Raw genomic sequence first — 17,999 nt, 5'->3', positions numbered from 1 at the left:
TAATAGTCACTGTCATTTCAATTAGTGAAGGACTGATCTTGAAGTCATATTTTCTAACAGAGCTGGTGAGGGTGACTGTACAGTAAGCACATCTAAAGGTTGAAATAAAGTTTCCCATAGACTTAAACCTTAGACTGGGAATCTTAAAACTGAATAAATTCAAGTCAGAAAATTATTTACCATCACACCATATTGTAATAAAAGAGACACTTGCTATGAAGGCACCCTAGATTTTCATGGAGGTTACTTTCTTATTGTACAATGGCCTTTTCAATCACACTCTTTTAGAGGGGTTCTACTTTCCTCAAGTAAAGAGAGAGATAACTGTAGCTTGATTATAATTATTCAAAATATAGTTAAGAATCTTAACAAATACTCCACAAATTCAAGGAGGTAAGACAATTCAAAGGGCAACAATCATTGCAAATTGGTAAAAAACAATTTTATGATCAACTAAATCATGGAGGCAGATCTCATCCCATGACAGAGTGTACTTCTGCCCTACTGGTTCATCTACATTAATGAAACCCTTTTACTACATATTAAGATTTAACTTGATCAATAATGCCATTCAATTATAACTAACATTCTTATTCATTGCAATAGCAAAGTTGACAAATTAAAAAAAAACATATACAGTATTTCAAATGAGAAAACTAGGTTTAGTTAGCCTACAATTGTTCATTGAACGACTTGGCAGGAAAACTGGTCAGGGACACAACTGCTCTCACTGAATAACCATAATTCAGAGTTGGTCAGTTTGTATATTCTGTTAACAAGCACAAGGGGACACTCAGTACTGCACTTTATTTCCACTTCAGTAGGGCCAGCTGTAGCTAGAAGTGGATTAAGCAGTTGCTCATGGCCCCAAGAGTCCCTCGGGGCTCCTTAGCAATCCTAGTGTAAATAAAAATAGTCACGAGCAAACAGAGAACCTGATTTCATGGAATGTGTTTGAAATGTGTCTGAAAAAAAGAAAAAAAAAGATATGTATTGATCACATTGAAATACTTATGCTTTAACATGAGAAAAAACATTGGTAGGATGTTCTAGAAAGGCTGGTTGTTTTATTACAGTACTGTACAGTACTGTATTGATCACATTGAGATACTTATGCTTTAACATGAGAAAAAATTTTGGTAGGATGTTCTAGAAAGGTTGGTTGTTTTATTACAGTACTGTACAGTACTGTACTGTACTGTACTGTACATTTGCTTATTGAAAGAAACCTTGCTCTCCATGACACTTAAGAAACTTTGTACAAGCCAAACAATGGTAACTTCCTGAAAATTACCATTGCTGGAGGTCAGAGAGACATCCACTGATGCTATTGCTGAAGGAGAAGCTCAAACTTTGCCTTGACAGGCTGCAGAAAAAAATTATTTTACAACAGCACTAATATAAACAAAAGAAATCTGTGAAGAAATTAGTGTAAAGCTTCTTTTGAAAGATAGAAAAGGCTCAAAAACACCAAGAGACAGTTTGCCTGATGAGCTCATCAGTGATACACTGAAGATGCTAGAAACAGGACTTTTTAATGTGATCACAGACACTGCCATTGTATCTCAAGAGAACAGATTCACAACACTGGACCAGATGAAAGAGAAGTTTGAGCTTATGCTAAACTTCAACAAAATACAAGAAATGTGAACCGAGTCATTAAAACACAACGTGAAGTCTTTAAGAAACACTCGGAGCTCTGATGATGAATCACATATTGATGAAAAGCAATTAATACAAGAAATTCTAAATTTGTCAGATTTGCCATCACGGAACATGACAATACTGGAAGTACTGTACAGTACTCTCTTTCATCCACGAGAAACTGCTGAAAGCACTATACCCAAAACCTGCTGGTTGCACTGAGGATTGCTGTCACTCTCCCAGTGACAGAGGTTGTAGCAGAGAGGAACTTCTCAAAACTTAAGTTTGTAAAACCATACCTGAGACTGTCAATGGCTCACGATCACCTGAGTGAGCTTATCATAATCAGCATCAACCATGAGCTAGTAGGACAGTAGCTATCATATGACAACTAATGATTTTGCTTCAAAGAAATGTAAGTGACATAAGTTTTGAAGGTACCAGGTGTGATATTTATTGATGTGTTGACTGTCACACAACTGTTTATTGTTGTGTTGGTTATCACACAAATGTTGATTAATATTTTTGTTATCACACAACTGTTTATTGATACTGTATGCTGGTTATCACACAAGTGTTGATTGATATGTTGGTTAACAAACAACTGTACAGTATATTGAAATTTTGGTTATCACACAACTGTTGATTGATATGTAGGTTATCACACAACTTAATAAGACAAGTTTTGATGTGAGAAAGGTTCTAAAGGGAGAGAGAAGAGTAACACAATTAGGATTTCTTGTTTAGGGCCCCCAAATTGCTCTAGAACTAATGGCCCTGCACTTGGGATAACTTTCAAGCTTCTGAAGCTAAATACTCAACCTGAGTATCAAGAGTTACTGTTGGTGTAAAAAAGTTCCTATTAACCAAACACTGGCTAACTATCAAACTAATATCACTAACATTAAAGGAACATAATATTGATATCTGGGACTTTGTGGCCACTAGTCAACACAATCTAGTGAAATGTGAACGTAGCAGTAACACACGTATCTCTGGGTTTTATCCCTGGCCCGGACAGATGTGAAAAGGGTGTTATCACTACCAAACATGGCAAATTTTCTCTGGGTGCTCTGGTTTCCTCCTGTACTAACACTGGACAATGAAGATCATAACAAAGAACAGACCAACCACCTGAAAAGCTATTCAGCTGATAAATAGTGAAATAATACTCAAAATAGAGGCACTGTAACTGGGAACTTAGGTAGTCTAGCTCTCATGGTTGTCTCACTGAGCAGCAAAGACTCAAGCTTTCAGGTTAACTTAATACAAAATGTCCTCTTTACTGGAATATGGTGTGATGGTGAAGGATTTTCTAATTACAGTATTCAATTAATTAATCTTAGAGACCTAGTTTCATATCTTAATCCATGGAATCTTGTTTTTAACCCATACACTTGCTAGCGATACAGAGTTGTCCTGGGCCAGCATTAGGTTAGAAATACCCCCTGTACTGTACAGTCAGGTAGTCATACGTTACAGTCAAACAAAAGTCTTTTCCAAAGTGTAGTGGACTTTAAAATTCCACAACACTAATGAAGTAAAATGTCTGGGAAAAAAAGAAGAAAAAATTACTTTCATGACCATTTACCACTGAGGTGATTATCGCAAATTTCAGTCAAAAGTAAAATAGTTCAGTTTAGTCACAAATGCCAACATCAAAAAGCAACGTAAATATGTCTGGGATGGATAATGTTACCATGAACAGACAGTTAGGATTATATTTAAATAATATACAGATTCTTTATACACTGTACCCTTGTTAATTCGGATCGTTATACAGTAATTTGGATTTTGGCTTAATTTGGATGTTTTTTCCAAAATGGTATTAAATGATTTGAATTTGTAATGAATATTGAAATAACTGAGTGGTTCTGAAAAGTCGTGCGGCAATGGGCTTGAAATTTTAGTCTCGTCAATTCACTGTGCTCTCGTGGCTCCCTAAGCAGGCGTGAGTCAGGTGTCATCCCACTTCGACGATTGTATTTTCTGTGCAGTTTTTGCCACCCTACATGGACGATTATTATTGGAATATATTATAAAACAGATTAAAGTGAATGAGATATAGGAATAAAATATGAATTATATTGAGATACAAGACTATGTTTGGGTGTTTAGCTGGGGAGAGAAGGTGGTGGAGGAGGAGCGAGGGAATGCTAGCTAGACCGAGAGGACAACTCGTCTCCCGCGATCCTTTCATAATGACAGCATGCCATTTCATCTTAATTCCCATATTATTTTGGTTCATTTGGTGCCAGGTTAATAAAACAATATCAAAAAATAATTAATTTTCCCCCCAAAATACCACAGTCAATCCCAGATGAGCTATTGCACCATAGTACAGCGTATATTCCCAGTCTATGGTTGACAGAGCGGTAATAGCTGATCATTCCTGCTCTCCCTAACAATGTTGCCAGCACTCACCATCTCTTAAGCACCATTGTTGTCACTGCTCAAGAGGGTTGATGCTTACCACAGGATCTGTCTTAAGCACTTAGTAAATAATATTGTAGCATATTATTCAGAACTTAATCAATATTATTGTTGTGTATAATATGTCTCCATATGCCTTGGTTTATTCACTGATCAGTTGTCTAAGTGCAAAAGTAACCAAATCGAGCCATCATGTATCAATTAATTTTAAAATAGAAATAAAAAAAATTAATGTTATAAGATAATGGTTTAGTAGTGCTGTTACTGTGTGTGCAGTGTATGTGCTTCATCACATCACCTTTTGCCTCATAACCTCACCCTTGACTCCTCACCTCATCACCTCACCTCATAGAATGTTACAGTTATTCATTACTGTACAGCATTAGTATTTACTTTATTATTACTCAATGTACATTTAAAAAATATTTTTTTGCACAGTAATTACATATCGATTTTAAGTGGCAGCCAAGGCATGGCAAGGTGCAAAACTGAACAGTAAATGAACGAATAATCGAACTCAAGAATTCAAAAGTTGTTGAATAATGTCAAAATATTCCAAACTCAGTTAATTCAAAATTTCTGTAATTCGAGTGACCCAGAGCCCCCTTTTTTCTGTCAAATTAACAAGGGTATGGTGAACTGTAATTTATATACAGGAGCCGATTTTAGGGTGGAGCTGGCTAGTGGCCTGTTCAATATGATGGCCCTCTTAAATTTGATCTGGTGTTCATAATGAGTTCAAGCATTGTATTTCTACAGAATAGTCAGCTTGATATAGTGGAGGTACAATACCTGGATCCATGCATATGTCAAAGTTATAAGTAGTTAAAATTGTCCGTGTACGTAGTACCTTGTGAGTTCCATACTCTGTTATCTACTATACAATAGTAATGCCTTAGCTTGGGTGTAGTCATTACTTGGTGTAAATCATTTCAGTCAGTTTGTCTTGCATAAGATAAGTCAGTAACACAAAGCAGCAGGAAAAGTAAACAAAGAAGGTTATGAACATAAAGGACCATTAACAACACCACTACACCATCAATATTATCACCACCAGCAACACCACCACCAGCAGCACCACCAGTTATTACTACTCTTGCTGGAAGGCTGTTTCTAACCAAGTCGAGGCAGGCAGTGTGTGGCCTAGGTACCTGACACTGGTGGGCCCAAGATCCCGGCCACGCCACGGAAGATACACAGGAGACCAAAGGCATTGGTGAGTTGCCTGAGGCTTAGCAGGTCCACAATGATGATGGACGTGAGGGCGATGAACGGAGCTGGCAAAATACCACAAACATGAGGGTTGGAGGAAAATAACAACACCAGACCACTCACATGTTACACTTCACTGTTTCAATAAATGAATAATATACAATGCAGTATATGTATGGAAAAAGCCTTAATATATAATACAACACTTTATTTTCATCTCCCATATATAATCATGTGAAGGTGAGTGGAGAACCCATAAATAACTTGTCACAAACATAAACACTTGGTGATCATGCTTGTTCTCATTACAAGGGATTGTAAGCAGGTGGGAAAAACCCAATGATTCTTCACTTAAACACATGCAGGTAAGCAAGAAGATGTGGTGTTGTATTAATATATAGTATATAAAGTTTTCCCAATCAAAATGAAAACACTGTCTCTACACAGTTTTACTGTTGGTGATTCCTTAATATTTCACAGGTAGATGGCAAATGGTAAGATATTCCCTTCCCCTGCCCTCTCCTGCAGCAGTATCACTCACTCAGCTACTCTGCAATCTCAAAACTTTGGCAGTGTTAGTACCGGGCAGTACCGGGCAGTTATTTTTTATGTACTGTACAGTACAGTACATGTAGTAAGATGGGAGTAATATAATTTTTTCAACTTTTAATTAATCATTCATTACACACAGTAATAACACTCTGTTGGCAATTAGAAGGACTGATCCTGAATTTCTGTTTTCGAAATGAGCCAGGATGAGGCAACTCAATATAGTGTGTGACTGAAACCTAAAAAAACAATAGATTAAAAAATTAAAATAATTATTACCTTAACACTGGATTCCAAAGAAGACACTTGGTATAAAGTTACTGTACCCAGAAAAGAGAAAAGGCTCAAGTCCTTGTCCTCATGTAAGCATATGTGTGTTTCTCAGTCCTCTATTGTTTGCCTCAGTTAGACAACCATGAGGGCATGGCCAACACCTCTGCTTCCAGAAAGCTCCAAAAGCTTACACAGAATAGCACCCAAGTCTGGGAGTCACTACTGTACCTAATTTAAAACTTGTAGTAGAATTTAAATTAGCCTTACAGACCACCAGGTCTTACACAATCCACATCAGTAGTACATTACAGAGGTGTTGATCCAGCTCTCCTGGTTGCCTAACTAAGACAAACAACTGAAACTGAACAGTTCACATGTCCTTATGAAGCTACAAAGACTCTCAAGCCTTTTTCCATTTCAGAGTAACTTCATATCATGCTTCTCCTTCATTGGAATCCAATGTGATAGTGAAGGACTTCCTAATATTTTTATTAAAACAATTCTTGTATTCCAATTACAACTCAGGATTCTTGGTAGCTCAAGTTTCAACTAATAGCCATGCTAGCTAAAAGTTGCCCATGACCAGCACTAAGTTAGAAGAAACTTAACAAATCTATAAAGTGGCACATATAACATACTCTACACACACCATTATTCCCAGTTTTGAACCCTCACTGCAAAGTCACACAACTGTTATTTAATATACAATGGTTATGAAAATGCCTGCAGCTGCCATTTTCCCTACTCTTTCCCTACCTTTGTACTAAGGTATTACATCAAGGTATCCTCACTAACCTCTGATGCCTTCTCCCCTTTCATCCCAACTTCTACAGTTCTTTTGTTACTGTGAGAAGAAAGCAACATTTTCTTCTTGTATTTATTCATGAATTAATGGTGGAGGTTGTCACAGTGAACATAAACAAGCCAAGTGTGAACATATAATTCCTTCCATTCTTTTGTTGCGCAGCTGACACACATACTGTAGTTAGAGAGTTAGTTACTGCAGTAAATGATTATAAATATTTATACTGTAGAGATGACCAGGACCTCTCTCCCCATATACATGATATCAGTGATTGATTTATGATACTGTACATGACTAATGTTGGTGAATGAATATGATAATGAGCAGGTGCTAATATAATACATAAAATAATAACTTAAGACAGAGAGAGAAAATCCTGATTCACTCAACATGTATTCCAATGTTCTTACTTTGAAATAAAATAAAATAAAATAAGGCTGATAGGTTTAGAACACTGCATGCATCAAAGGTACTATATACTGTACTGTAAGAAGTGCAGAAGGTGCACACGTACTGTACTACCTTAACCCCTTAGGAAAAAAGACAGCATAGAAGAAGGTGGCAAGTGCTGACGAAAACAGTATGAAAATATTACTATACAGTACAGTATATGTTTGTAAAAGGTAAAGATGACCACTCACAAGAGCATGAATAAAATGCTTTCTCTTTCTCCTACTCTCTCAAGAGATAAAAATGAGGGATAATAATGTACACAGGCAGCACATCCCTTGCCAGGAAGTGTGTATGGACAGGAGGATCATGGATATTTTTGCTGGTATTCAAGAGTGGAGATCTCCCATAAAGAAGATAAATACAGAACATATTATAGTACAGGTATCTACATTATGCTGTATCTAATCTCTATGTTGATTTTTCAGCAGGATGGTGGTGATCAGTTTTATATAATAATCTATACAGTAAACCCTTGTTATTCGCGGGGGTTGTTCCAAGGAATGGTGTGAATAGACAAAGCCGCAAATAATAACTTCTACTACTTAGTGCAGTACGGTATACCTACGCCAAACAACCGACCAGCCGCAGCAGCACTCATCCCTTCTTTTAATTTGTCTAATAATTTAACTTTCTCTGTCAGGGTCATCACTGACTTCTACCTTTTACATTTCACTCCACTAGCATCACTAGCACTGACACTCGGCAGTCTTTTAGGGGCCCCACAGAAACAATGGTTGAGCGTAAACATAGGGAGAGGAGACGCTGCAGGCGCGTGGGGTGACTCGTTACACTGTGGGAAAAGACTTGCAAGCTAGCCACCATCTGCTTACCGCGAATCGTCAAAATCGCGAATGGCAAGGGTCTACTGTAGTATAGTAAAACTTCACATTAATGGGTTCTAATGTATGTGGTATTGAGAGTGAAGTTACCTAGCAATGGGAACAGTCTGTGCTGATGTTATAGCAACACACTCTGCTGTTCTAGCTAGCATGACTGCCTGAGTGTTTGATGAATGAGGCAATTTGATCCAGGTAATGAATCTGAAATTACAGTCAGTGTGGCTTTATGTGGTGACTCTCAAAGCAGCTTGTTTCAAACCAACAAGTGCAATCATGTAGAAACAGGTTAGGGCACAATTTAAAACAGCTGAATGAAATATCTTTACTATTGTTAATACAGTAACTTTTTTACTCATGATAAACCCCAACATTTACAATGAGCTTTGCCCATATCCAACGTAACAACACCAAAGACCTCTTGGTGATCATATATGGTGATTACTGGTAAAAATATTGGATGTAATTTCTGGATTTAGGCCCAAGTTAGTGTAATAATGTAAATTTCTACTGTGTTCTCATTTTAAGAATTATTATGGAATTTTACCTATGTATTACAATAATAAAGCATTAGTACTGTACTACTCTTGTTGCATACACACTATACAGTATATTGTAGGTATGTTTGGTTTCATCGAATTTAGTGCATCAAAAACAGGCAATCGTGACATCGTAATATGATGAACTTCCAGGTAAATAACTAGTGTACTTATGAATGCAAAAATCTAATAAAATAATAACAAGAAAAATAATGTTGTTTACTTACAAACAAAGAACCCGAAGGCTAATGAGAGCGCAACGAAGGATCCATAGGAGGACGCAAATGGAGTGAAAAAGACGCACACACCAGACAGGATGATACAAATGTTGTTGACCCACAGAGGACTGACCCAGGGCAGGTCAGCAATAAGTCCTGAGAGGACCCTCCCAATAGTGTTGGTGATACCAATGAGGGAGATCAAAAATGTTGCATACTCTGGGTCCACACCCTGAGTGAGAGAATGAAGGGTTGTCATTCATACTATTAAAAAATATAATATTACACCCCTGAAAGAAAGGCTTGTTATGTACACCAACAAAAGATATGAGGCACTCGACCCAAGGAGTAGAAAAGTGACAAAATTAAAAAATTTCCTCAAAATGTTGTTAACCCTTTGGCTTCTGGAGGTTCCCTAAGCTGAATAAAATCATCTGGTGGTAGCCAGAATAAAATTCTGAAGTGTGAAAATTGGCATGAAAGGCTTAAAGATTAGTTATTTTGCATTCAGTAAAATGGAATATTGTACCTGTAATAAAAACATCTCAGTCTCTTTATCACTTGCCTTGTTCTCACCTAGAATGCCTCATACAAAATTTTAATCCTAATGCCACTTCTCAAAAATGTAGTCACAGTGTTGAAGGTTTAACTGGAAAAAGTCAGAGATGCAGCTTAAGCAACATCCATTCATTAATATCAGACTTTAAGGCTTGTCAACCTTTGGTGAAGTTATCAATATGGTGCCTAATACTCTCAATATTTCGCTAAGTTTGCTGGTTTAATTAAAGTGAGTTCTCTCAATCTGGATGCAGTAGGGGTGAATGTTATACTGCACATCTAATCTTAGGTAAATTCAATAAATCATATACAGTATAGAGTGTCATCATTAATTTTAAACTAACACAACATTACAGCACCTTACCTTTTCAATAGCTGCATCAGGTAGATAGACAAATGGAGTATAGAAGCCCAACATGCCGAAGAGATTAGCTACACCGATCAGGAGGAAGATGGGGTTCTTGAGGAGGGAGAAGTCCATCATTTGGCATATAGTTCCCTTGATGGATTCTGGCACACAGCTACAGCTTTCTAGGGATGGCCAAAGGGTGAATGACATAACTGGAGACTGTGTCTTACCTCTGCTGACAATCAATTATGTTAACAATATCTACTATCCACCAGAAGGTTCAACTTTTCTACTCAAAAACAAAAATCTTTCTCAGTTGCAGTGTTTTATTTTATTTTTACAAGATTTTTATCAGGTGACCTTCAAAAAACCTGCAGCTCTCAAAAGGCTCAGCCAACTTATATCTGTAAAATTCTGACCAACTGTTTCAACTCAAATCAGTTCAATTATCCTCCTCTGATGCAGGTGGCAAGAATCAAAAGTAAACAGGCTCTCCGTAATTAACATTACTGTATCTGTATAACCATTAATAAAAGCCCCAGTGTACAGATCCTTCCTCACACAAAACCCTGTTCATAAGGGAGGCATCATCTAAACTAGTTATCCATTTTAAAGCATAATATAAAATTTATAACCTTTCAAATAAAGATTAAAATACAGGTACTAAAAAAAGTGGAATATTTTTTATGAAATGGATAAGGTGATGATGGGGACAAGAGGAACCATTCAATGTTTGTGAAGGCAGGTAAGAGGTTCACCATCAAAACTCTATGTAGTACAGTACATTAATGATGCTCTGGTGGGAGATTGTAGTCTAGAACATGTTGGCCCAGTTTTATTTACAAACACACACAAAAAACTAACCTGTTCCCTCTTCTGGTCCATCTAGAGCATCAAGAACAACTCTCGAAGCACCAGTTCCCTGTAGGTTGAGGGAAGACTCCCGGTATGACAACATTGATGCTTGTGACTTGAATTCCCGTAGATTGGCAATACTGCCTGAGTAAAAGATATCTTGGCGTGACATTGGACGAAGCATCATGGACTTCTGTAAAGTACAAACAAAATTATAAAAAAAAAACAGGAATGATTCCAATGACCAAAAATTTTTAACAGTAAAATTTAGAGATAATATATCTCATAGAATGATTTAGGCCAACTTTTAGTATAATGATTTAGGCCAACTTTTAGTATAAGTTTATGGTTCAGATTTTATAACAAATAACTGATGCAATTACTGTGACCAAGCACTGTGATCTTGCTTCATATTTCCCTTTCTATATTTTCACTTCTAATTTTACTTTCTATACGGTACTTCTCTCTTCCCTTTTAAATATATTCAACTCCAGAGGTATTGTAAGGTTGCTTCTGAGTACCTCAATAATTAGGCATCTTCACTCTAATGACCATCAAATACACCTTTAATTTGCTCTCAACAGTTGCAAATTGCATGAGTACACTCGATCTGTCAACATCACTACAACAACTGTATAAGTACATTAGTATATACAGTGCTGTACTGTACAGTATGTAATAAAAGTTCACTTTATGTGAGAAATCTTCCATTCAGAGTTTAACAAGGTTTCCCCAATTTGATTTCTTTCAGTTATATTCACATCTCTCAACAACACTGCAGTACTATACTTACAAATGAAAATGTTATGTCTATATAATACAGTAGTGTTTTGTATGTACAGTATAATAAATTGCTGTATCTTGCTATTATAAATTAGATTATTCTTTATGGTACTGTAGTTGTAATCTTGAAAAGGATGTTCAGCTCAACTCTTTATGAGAGTATCAACCTTTCATCACCACTTGGGTTAAGTACTCACTGAAGATGGCCGTCTTTGGCGAAGTCCAGCTGCCTCCGGGTCAATAAAAGAAGTATTAGAATTTACACGACCGTAGCCACCAGACATACGACGCATTTCTTGAGATCCTAGTGCACGTAAATTTGATGATGATGCTTTGGGGGTGGCAGGGACGACCTGATGTGGAAAGTTGAAGAGAATTACATTACATTCATCTGTACTAAGTGTTGAGTGGTTAGGTGGCTATAAAAAAAACTACTATATAGCTTAACATTACTCTGCATGCTGAATTATTATGCAGTACTGTACTGTGCTGTACTCACATAAAAGGTGAGAACAAAGAATAAAACACAAAAATATACAAATGTTAGTTTATTCATTACAGGAGCTAAAATGCATAAAAGAAAGCTTCTGTTTTCAGGATTCTAAAACATAAGGAAAATTAATGCAATATTTACCAATCTTTGCAGAGTAAATCAACAAATTCTGCAGAAAACAGTGATGATAAAATATCAAGATGCCATAGTTAAAATTGTACACTATTCCAAATTACTATGGTCACTACTGTACTGTACCTTCATTAGGCTTGCAACCTCCACTTTAGAAAATCTTCTTTCAAAATTGGGGACGGATCCATTTTTGGGGAAAAAGGTAGCAGACCCCTGAGCCATGACAGGTTGGGAACAATTGCGTGGTATCTTGGCAGAAGTGGCCACAGTGGGAACACGAGCTGGTACAATGGGCGGCACTGTGCTGTTGGTATCTCCTCCATTTACCAAAATCTGCTTTTCATCTACACCTGAAGTCCATAATATTATATAAATATTATAACCTGAGGTAAGTCAGGTACAAAAAGAATACTGCATATAAAAAAACATGACATTTAAACACCTATATACAGGGGGTAACTTACAAAGTGTCAAGTTCCTACATTTCTTGTATCTAATATAGTACAGGTAATTGCAATGAAGAGTACAGTACAGTACCAGCAATAAATTTACAGTATGTTCTCTAAACATTATAAATGTACTAGTGAACATAGACCAGTAATATATACTGTACATGCAATGGGAAAATATTTGTCCCTAGAAGGGGACACAATTGGTATGATAATTAGTTCTACTGAAATTGCAAAAAATTGTGGTTTCCCATGTCTATGATAAACATACCCTCAGGATGCTCTAGGTCAGCAGTATTGGGAGAAGATGGGTCAATTTCCTTCTCAGATGCAGCTAAGGGTGATTCCTGGTCAGGAGGAGTGTTACCCTGTGTCTCCTGAATGGTAGGTAGAACCAAGTTTGTTGAGACAGGGGTGAGGTAGCCAGAAAGATTGAGATGTGAATGTACTCCAGGGTCAGCATTCATGGCTCTCTGAGAAATGAGAAAGAGAGTTGTAAGTAACCTGAGCAACACGTCCTAAGTTTATGATTCACATGAACACAAATACGTGGAAAAACATTCACAAACATAACCTAATTTAGACTATTCAAAAACTGTGTCTACATCCTATGACTTTTTTCCAAGTCAAATTTGTGACTATTTTACTTTTTTTGAGACTTTCTTCTAACACTGAACACAATCATGATCACTCTACCTAAGTGTTTTAAGCGTTCATTTTCTCTTTCTCCCAATAAAATTATTCCATTCCTACCTTAACTAATTAAATAACTAAAGTAAGTCTTTTCATTCTCACAGATATCTATTTGAGCCCAATTTTATGCACAGATTCAATTACAAAGACATTACTTTATGCCCACACTTATTCCTGTCTGTCACTCTAAATGTTACTCATGCACCTTGGCTTGTCTCTCTACAGTGCCATCAGGATGAGTGTAGGTAATGTAGTTGGAATCACAGAAGGACCCAGCTTTCAGTGCAGCGCGCTTCTCCTCTGCCAACCGTTGCATCAGGTCCTTCTTCTTCATCCTTGGCACCTCCAGAGGTCTCATAAGGGCACCAAAGCACTGAATGGGCCATAAAACAAATTCTTCAGTAGGGTAGGATTAGTGTATGATAATGGTAAAGACATTTATATGTACAGTTTGCTATATGAACTCTTAATATAAATAAAGAAGTCATATATAAATCGCAGATGACAGCACATTAATAGTTTCACAGCTGAGACATTATTAGGGGGAGAATATAATTAACACCTATTTTATATTATGAATTCATGATTATATCACTTTAAATTTTTAATGGTCTACAAAAGTACCAATTAAAATAAAAATTCTTTTACCACTTTATTAAAATCTTGGATGTAAACTTACACAGCAGTTTACAATCAATCCAGCTATGAGTAAATTAGTTCCTTGCCAAGAATATACTGAAATAAGATAATTAAGGAGAGGTGGGAAGATCATGGTGCCGACCCCAGAGCCACAGACAGCAATTCCTGTTGCGACAGCTCGCTTGGTCTCAAAGTAGTAGCCCACACACACCACTGCTGGGAGGTAGATGAGCCCAAACCCAAGTCCTGAGAGAAAGAGAGAGAAGAATAAAACACATTACTGTACAAGGCTCCAGCATTACCAGCTTAGGTCAGGCCTTATACACACTTCCTGATTAGTGAATTTTCATATTACAATTCTATCTTTTTATCATTTCACTAATTATCAGCTTACTAGCCATTCCAGTGGTAGGTCTGTTCTTTGTTACCTTGTCTAGTGTTAGTACAGGAGGAAACTGGAATACCCAGAGAAATTTGTAATGTCTGGCAGGGTCACATTGGATAGCATCCTTGTTATATGATCCAGGGATTTATACCCAGGACCAGTGGTGAGAGGTGAGCACACTACTGCTACACCATTAATACCCAACAGACATTAACATACTTGTAATACTTGTAATACTTACATTTATTTAACTGGCATCAATTAAGCATTTCATGATGATTAGGTATTACATGGATGGACTCAACTTATGTCGAGTCCTGAACATTCATATACTGTACAAACTAATTTGAGTTTTGCATACCTTTCCAGACCACCTGAAGAATAGAACCCCTGTCTCTTTCACTCCTCCAGTTAGTATTAAAGACATGAATCTACAGGTGAAATAAAATGGAGTGTCTAATCTTCATGTGATTTCCCCAACTATGATGCAGTGGTCAGAAGCAAAAACACCTGAAGAATCTCCACCGCAGCTTATTTCACCAAAAGATTAACCACCCTAATGCTAACCTAACATTACCAGTATATTCCCCCCACCCTAATGCTAACCTACCTTATACCCCCCCCCAACCCCAAGAGTTTTAGGGAGGTTAATCTTTAGGTGAAATAATCTGGGGTGGAGATTCTTCAGGTGATCCCATGTTTCATTCAATCTGTTGCTTCAAATACGTAAATCTACACAAAGTATCAATAAAAGTGGAACTCAAAAGTATTAATAAAATACCCAAAAGTATCAATAAAGGTTTAACTCAAAATTAATAATAAAAGAGTAACTCAATACAGTACCTCAAAAGTATCAATAAGAGTAACCCAATAAAAAGTATAATGCATAAAAACAGGTTTGTGTTTATTCTTACAATTTATAAATACTGTAGTCTTAACAACCATTCATACCTCCTATAACTCCCTGGAAGATCATAAGATATTCGACGGAGGTTGCGAAGCAGGAGAGAAAATAAGCCATAGATGCGATGACACCTCCCAAAATACACACTTTACGACACCCAAACTTGTTGGACAACGCTGACACAAGAGGACCTGTGGGCGGGAACATATTTAACTTCTATGTAAAACTGAACAAGACAGTTTATGAATTAATAATTATCAAACAAAACGGAAAATACGTGAAAATTACAAAATTTTTCTCCATTATAACAGAATTCGCATTGTATATAAAGCATTTTTGACATACCAGCACTGAGGTAAACTCCAGCCAGAAGAGAAGGAATCCAAGCAACTTTTCCTTTGGGAGCATCGAAATGCTTGGAGAGGGCTTCAAGGAAGGGACTAAAAGAATAAGCAATACCATCCACTATCGCATTACATAAGAAGGACGCCACCACGATGACCCAGCCCCATCCCCCGTCAGGAGGAGGGGGTAACTCTGCTGGCAGTGAGGTGATGGAGCCTGCGTCATCATCATCATAATCATAATGTTCTCCATGATGACCATCGTCTCGACCCTCAAATTCACTCTGTGGATAAGACAAAAAAGAAATATTTGTAATTAAAAATATATGAATCTATATTGCGAGATTAATATATACTTTTACAATGATTTAAAAGATGATAAAAAAAATAACAGAATAATAAAATACGTGACACTTAAAACTAGGTGGTTTTAATTGTCACCAAAAATAGTCATTTAAAACCAAACATTGTGGATGAAGTAATACCTGTTGATGAATAAAGCAATAGCAAGTAAAAGGATAAATAGTATAATATTTTCTCAAGGGTACAAAGCCAGTAACATAGATGCGATTGAATTCCCAAAAACAAAAATATACGCAAATTGGAAAAGGTCTGGCTGGATAAGTAATTAATAGGTTTATGGGCAATTTGCTTAAAAAGTGTCATTAAAAGATGTAACCTTTGCTGGGGTTTCAACAATTTGTCCGACATCTTAGTTACTTCAAACTCTTCCTAAGTAGAAATCCACATTCATCTATTAACAAAGAAATATCAACTGAACCCTAATGAACTTTTATGTACCTGTATATCTAAATAACGGTAATTTTCAGTAGATAAGCCAGAGACCTTTTGATCTCCACCTTCTTGGTGTCATCTTCCACCTTCTACCTAAACATAGTGAACCACGGTGACAATAATTACGTCGGATATGGAGAACACAGGCCTGACTAATGCAATGTTTAGGATGTTGTAAACTGCCGTAAAGCATGAAGGCTGTTGCTGGTATTGCCCTAACTGTGTAGTCAAGGTGAATGAGGCGATTGCAAGCCATAGGGGAACGAGTTTCCTAGGGACAAAAATAGATGAAGCTGGAGCCTTGCTGGTTGCCAAACTAGAACAAGTTGGGAAAGAGATCCTTGCTAAGACTGAGGAAGTAGCCGATAGAATGGAGGTGGTTGCTAAGAGGAGTTATGCTGACGTATTAGCAGGGCCACGGGAGGGGGCGGAGAGTAATGCAGGATCAGAACAGGTTCTACAGCAGCTAACGACTCTGAAGAAGTGTGTCAAAGAAATTAAAATTAACGGACCTACTGTTAGGGGAGAGGAAGAACAATGGGAACATCTCCAGCGCAGGAACAATGTAATAGTTTTTGGAGTCCCTGAGAGCCAGGCGGAGGTAACCGAGAGTAAGATAACACACGATAAGATGCAGTTTAAGAATATTTGTACAGAGGTTCTGAAGATGCCATCAACCCCTCAGGATGTGAGGAGGCTGGGACAAAAGCAGGGGGATAAGCCTCGCCCCCTCAGGATCACACTAGTAAGTGAGGAGGAGAAATGGGAGGTTATTCGGCAGGCAAAAAACTTAGCAAGGAGTGAGGCATTTCGGAGTGTATTCATTCACCCAGATCGCATGGTAATGCAGGGGGAACAGCACAGGAAGCTCCTGCACGGCTTGAAGCAGAAGAGGGAGGAGTCGAGGAGGAGCAGGGACGGGTGTACATGGGTTACATTCAGGGAGAGAGTGGTGGAAGCAAGTCTGCCGACACAGGGCCAGGGGACAGCAGCGCACCCTCCACCTTCTCTACCCCCCACCCGGGAGGTGGCACCAGCTCCGGCTATCAGCCGGGAGGAGGCGAGCGCTTTGTAAACAATGACATTTCTAACTACACCCTGCAAAATGCAGTGTACCTAGCAAATGCTGCAGCTTCTGAGAATGGGGGGGGGGGTTACTACTAAGGGCACAGATGTTACCGAGAACAAATTCGGGCATGAATGTCGTGTACACTAATACTGACACGTTCCTTGATAAGAGAGAGGAGTTTGAAACACTACTGAAGGTACACCAACCAGATATTGTAGGAGTTGTAGAACTGTTGTACAAGAACAGGAGAATAGACCCAGAGGAATGTGAGTTCAGTATTGTTGGATTTGACTCATTTACGAACCTTTCTCAAGAAACTTGTAAGAGGGGTGTGGTTATCTATGCTAGGCAAGACCTTAGAGCCAGCCAGGCGAGGGTACAGGGAGAGGATGTTTTTGAAGAGTCCAAGTGGTGTAAAATTAAACTAAAGGGAAGGGACTTACTTATTGTCGGGTGTATCTACAGATCCCCAAACTGTGGCCGACTAAATCAAAGGAACTTAAGAGCCTTAATAGACAACGCAGCGATGCTCAACCCTAGCCACCTCCTTATCATGGGGGACTTTAACTATGGCGACATCGACTGGAGA

At 37.8% G+C, this 17,999-nt stretch overlaps 1 protein-coding gene across 6 annotated transcripts in view; it reads right to left on the bottom strand.

Annotated features, from left to right (window-relative positions):
- LOC121863625 (monocarboxylate transporter 14-like) overlaps nucleotides 1-17,999 on the bottom strand; it is a 109,041-nt gene that overhangs the window by 16,079 nt on the left and 74,963 nt on the right. For 5 of the 6 annotated variants that reach the window (XM_042362376.1, XM_042362377.1, XM_042362373.1 and 2 more), the window contains 11 exons: nucleotides 15,548-15,830; nucleotides 15,250-15,393; nucleotides 13,954-14,159; nucleotides 13,480-13,647; nucleotides 12,853-13,054; nucleotides 12,259-12,482; nucleotides 11,705-11,860; nucleotides 10,734-10,917; nucleotides 9,885-10,051; nucleotides 8,972-9,194; nucleotides 5,229-5,354 (listed from right to left, as the gene is read on the bottom strand). In XM_042362376.1, coding sequence (XP_042218310.1) covers nucleotides 5,229-5,354; nucleotides 8,972-9,194; nucleotides 9,885-10,051; nucleotides 10,734-10,917; nucleotides 11,705-11,860; nucleotides 12,259-12,482; nucleotides 12,853-13,054; nucleotides 13,480-13,647; nucleotides 13,954-14,159; nucleotides 15,250-15,393; nucleotides 15,548-15,830 — 2,083 coding nt within the window. The remainder of the gene's footprint in view (nucleotides 1-5,228; nucleotides 5,355-8,971; nucleotides 9,195-9,884; nucleotides 10,052-10,733; nucleotides 10,918-11,704; nucleotides 11,861-12,258; nucleotides 12,483-12,852; nucleotides 13,055-13,479; nucleotides 13,648-13,953; nucleotides 14,160-15,249; nucleotides 15,394-15,547; nucleotides 15,831-17,999) is intronic. The other variant, XM_042362378.1, reaches the window with a different exon arrangement.

Source organism: Homarus americanus, unplaced genomic scaffold, assembly GCF_018991925.1.
Source record: "Homarus americanus isolate GMGI-L3 unplaced genomic scaffold, GMGI_Hamer_2.0 scaffold41366, whole genome shotgun sequence".
In the NCBI taxonomy this organism is placed as follows: Eukaryota; Metazoa; Arthropoda; class Malacostraca; order Decapoda; family Nephropidae; genus Homarus; species Homarus americanus.
Note: the sequence above shows the minus strand (reverse complement) of the source record. Positions and strands in the feature narration are given on the sequence as shown.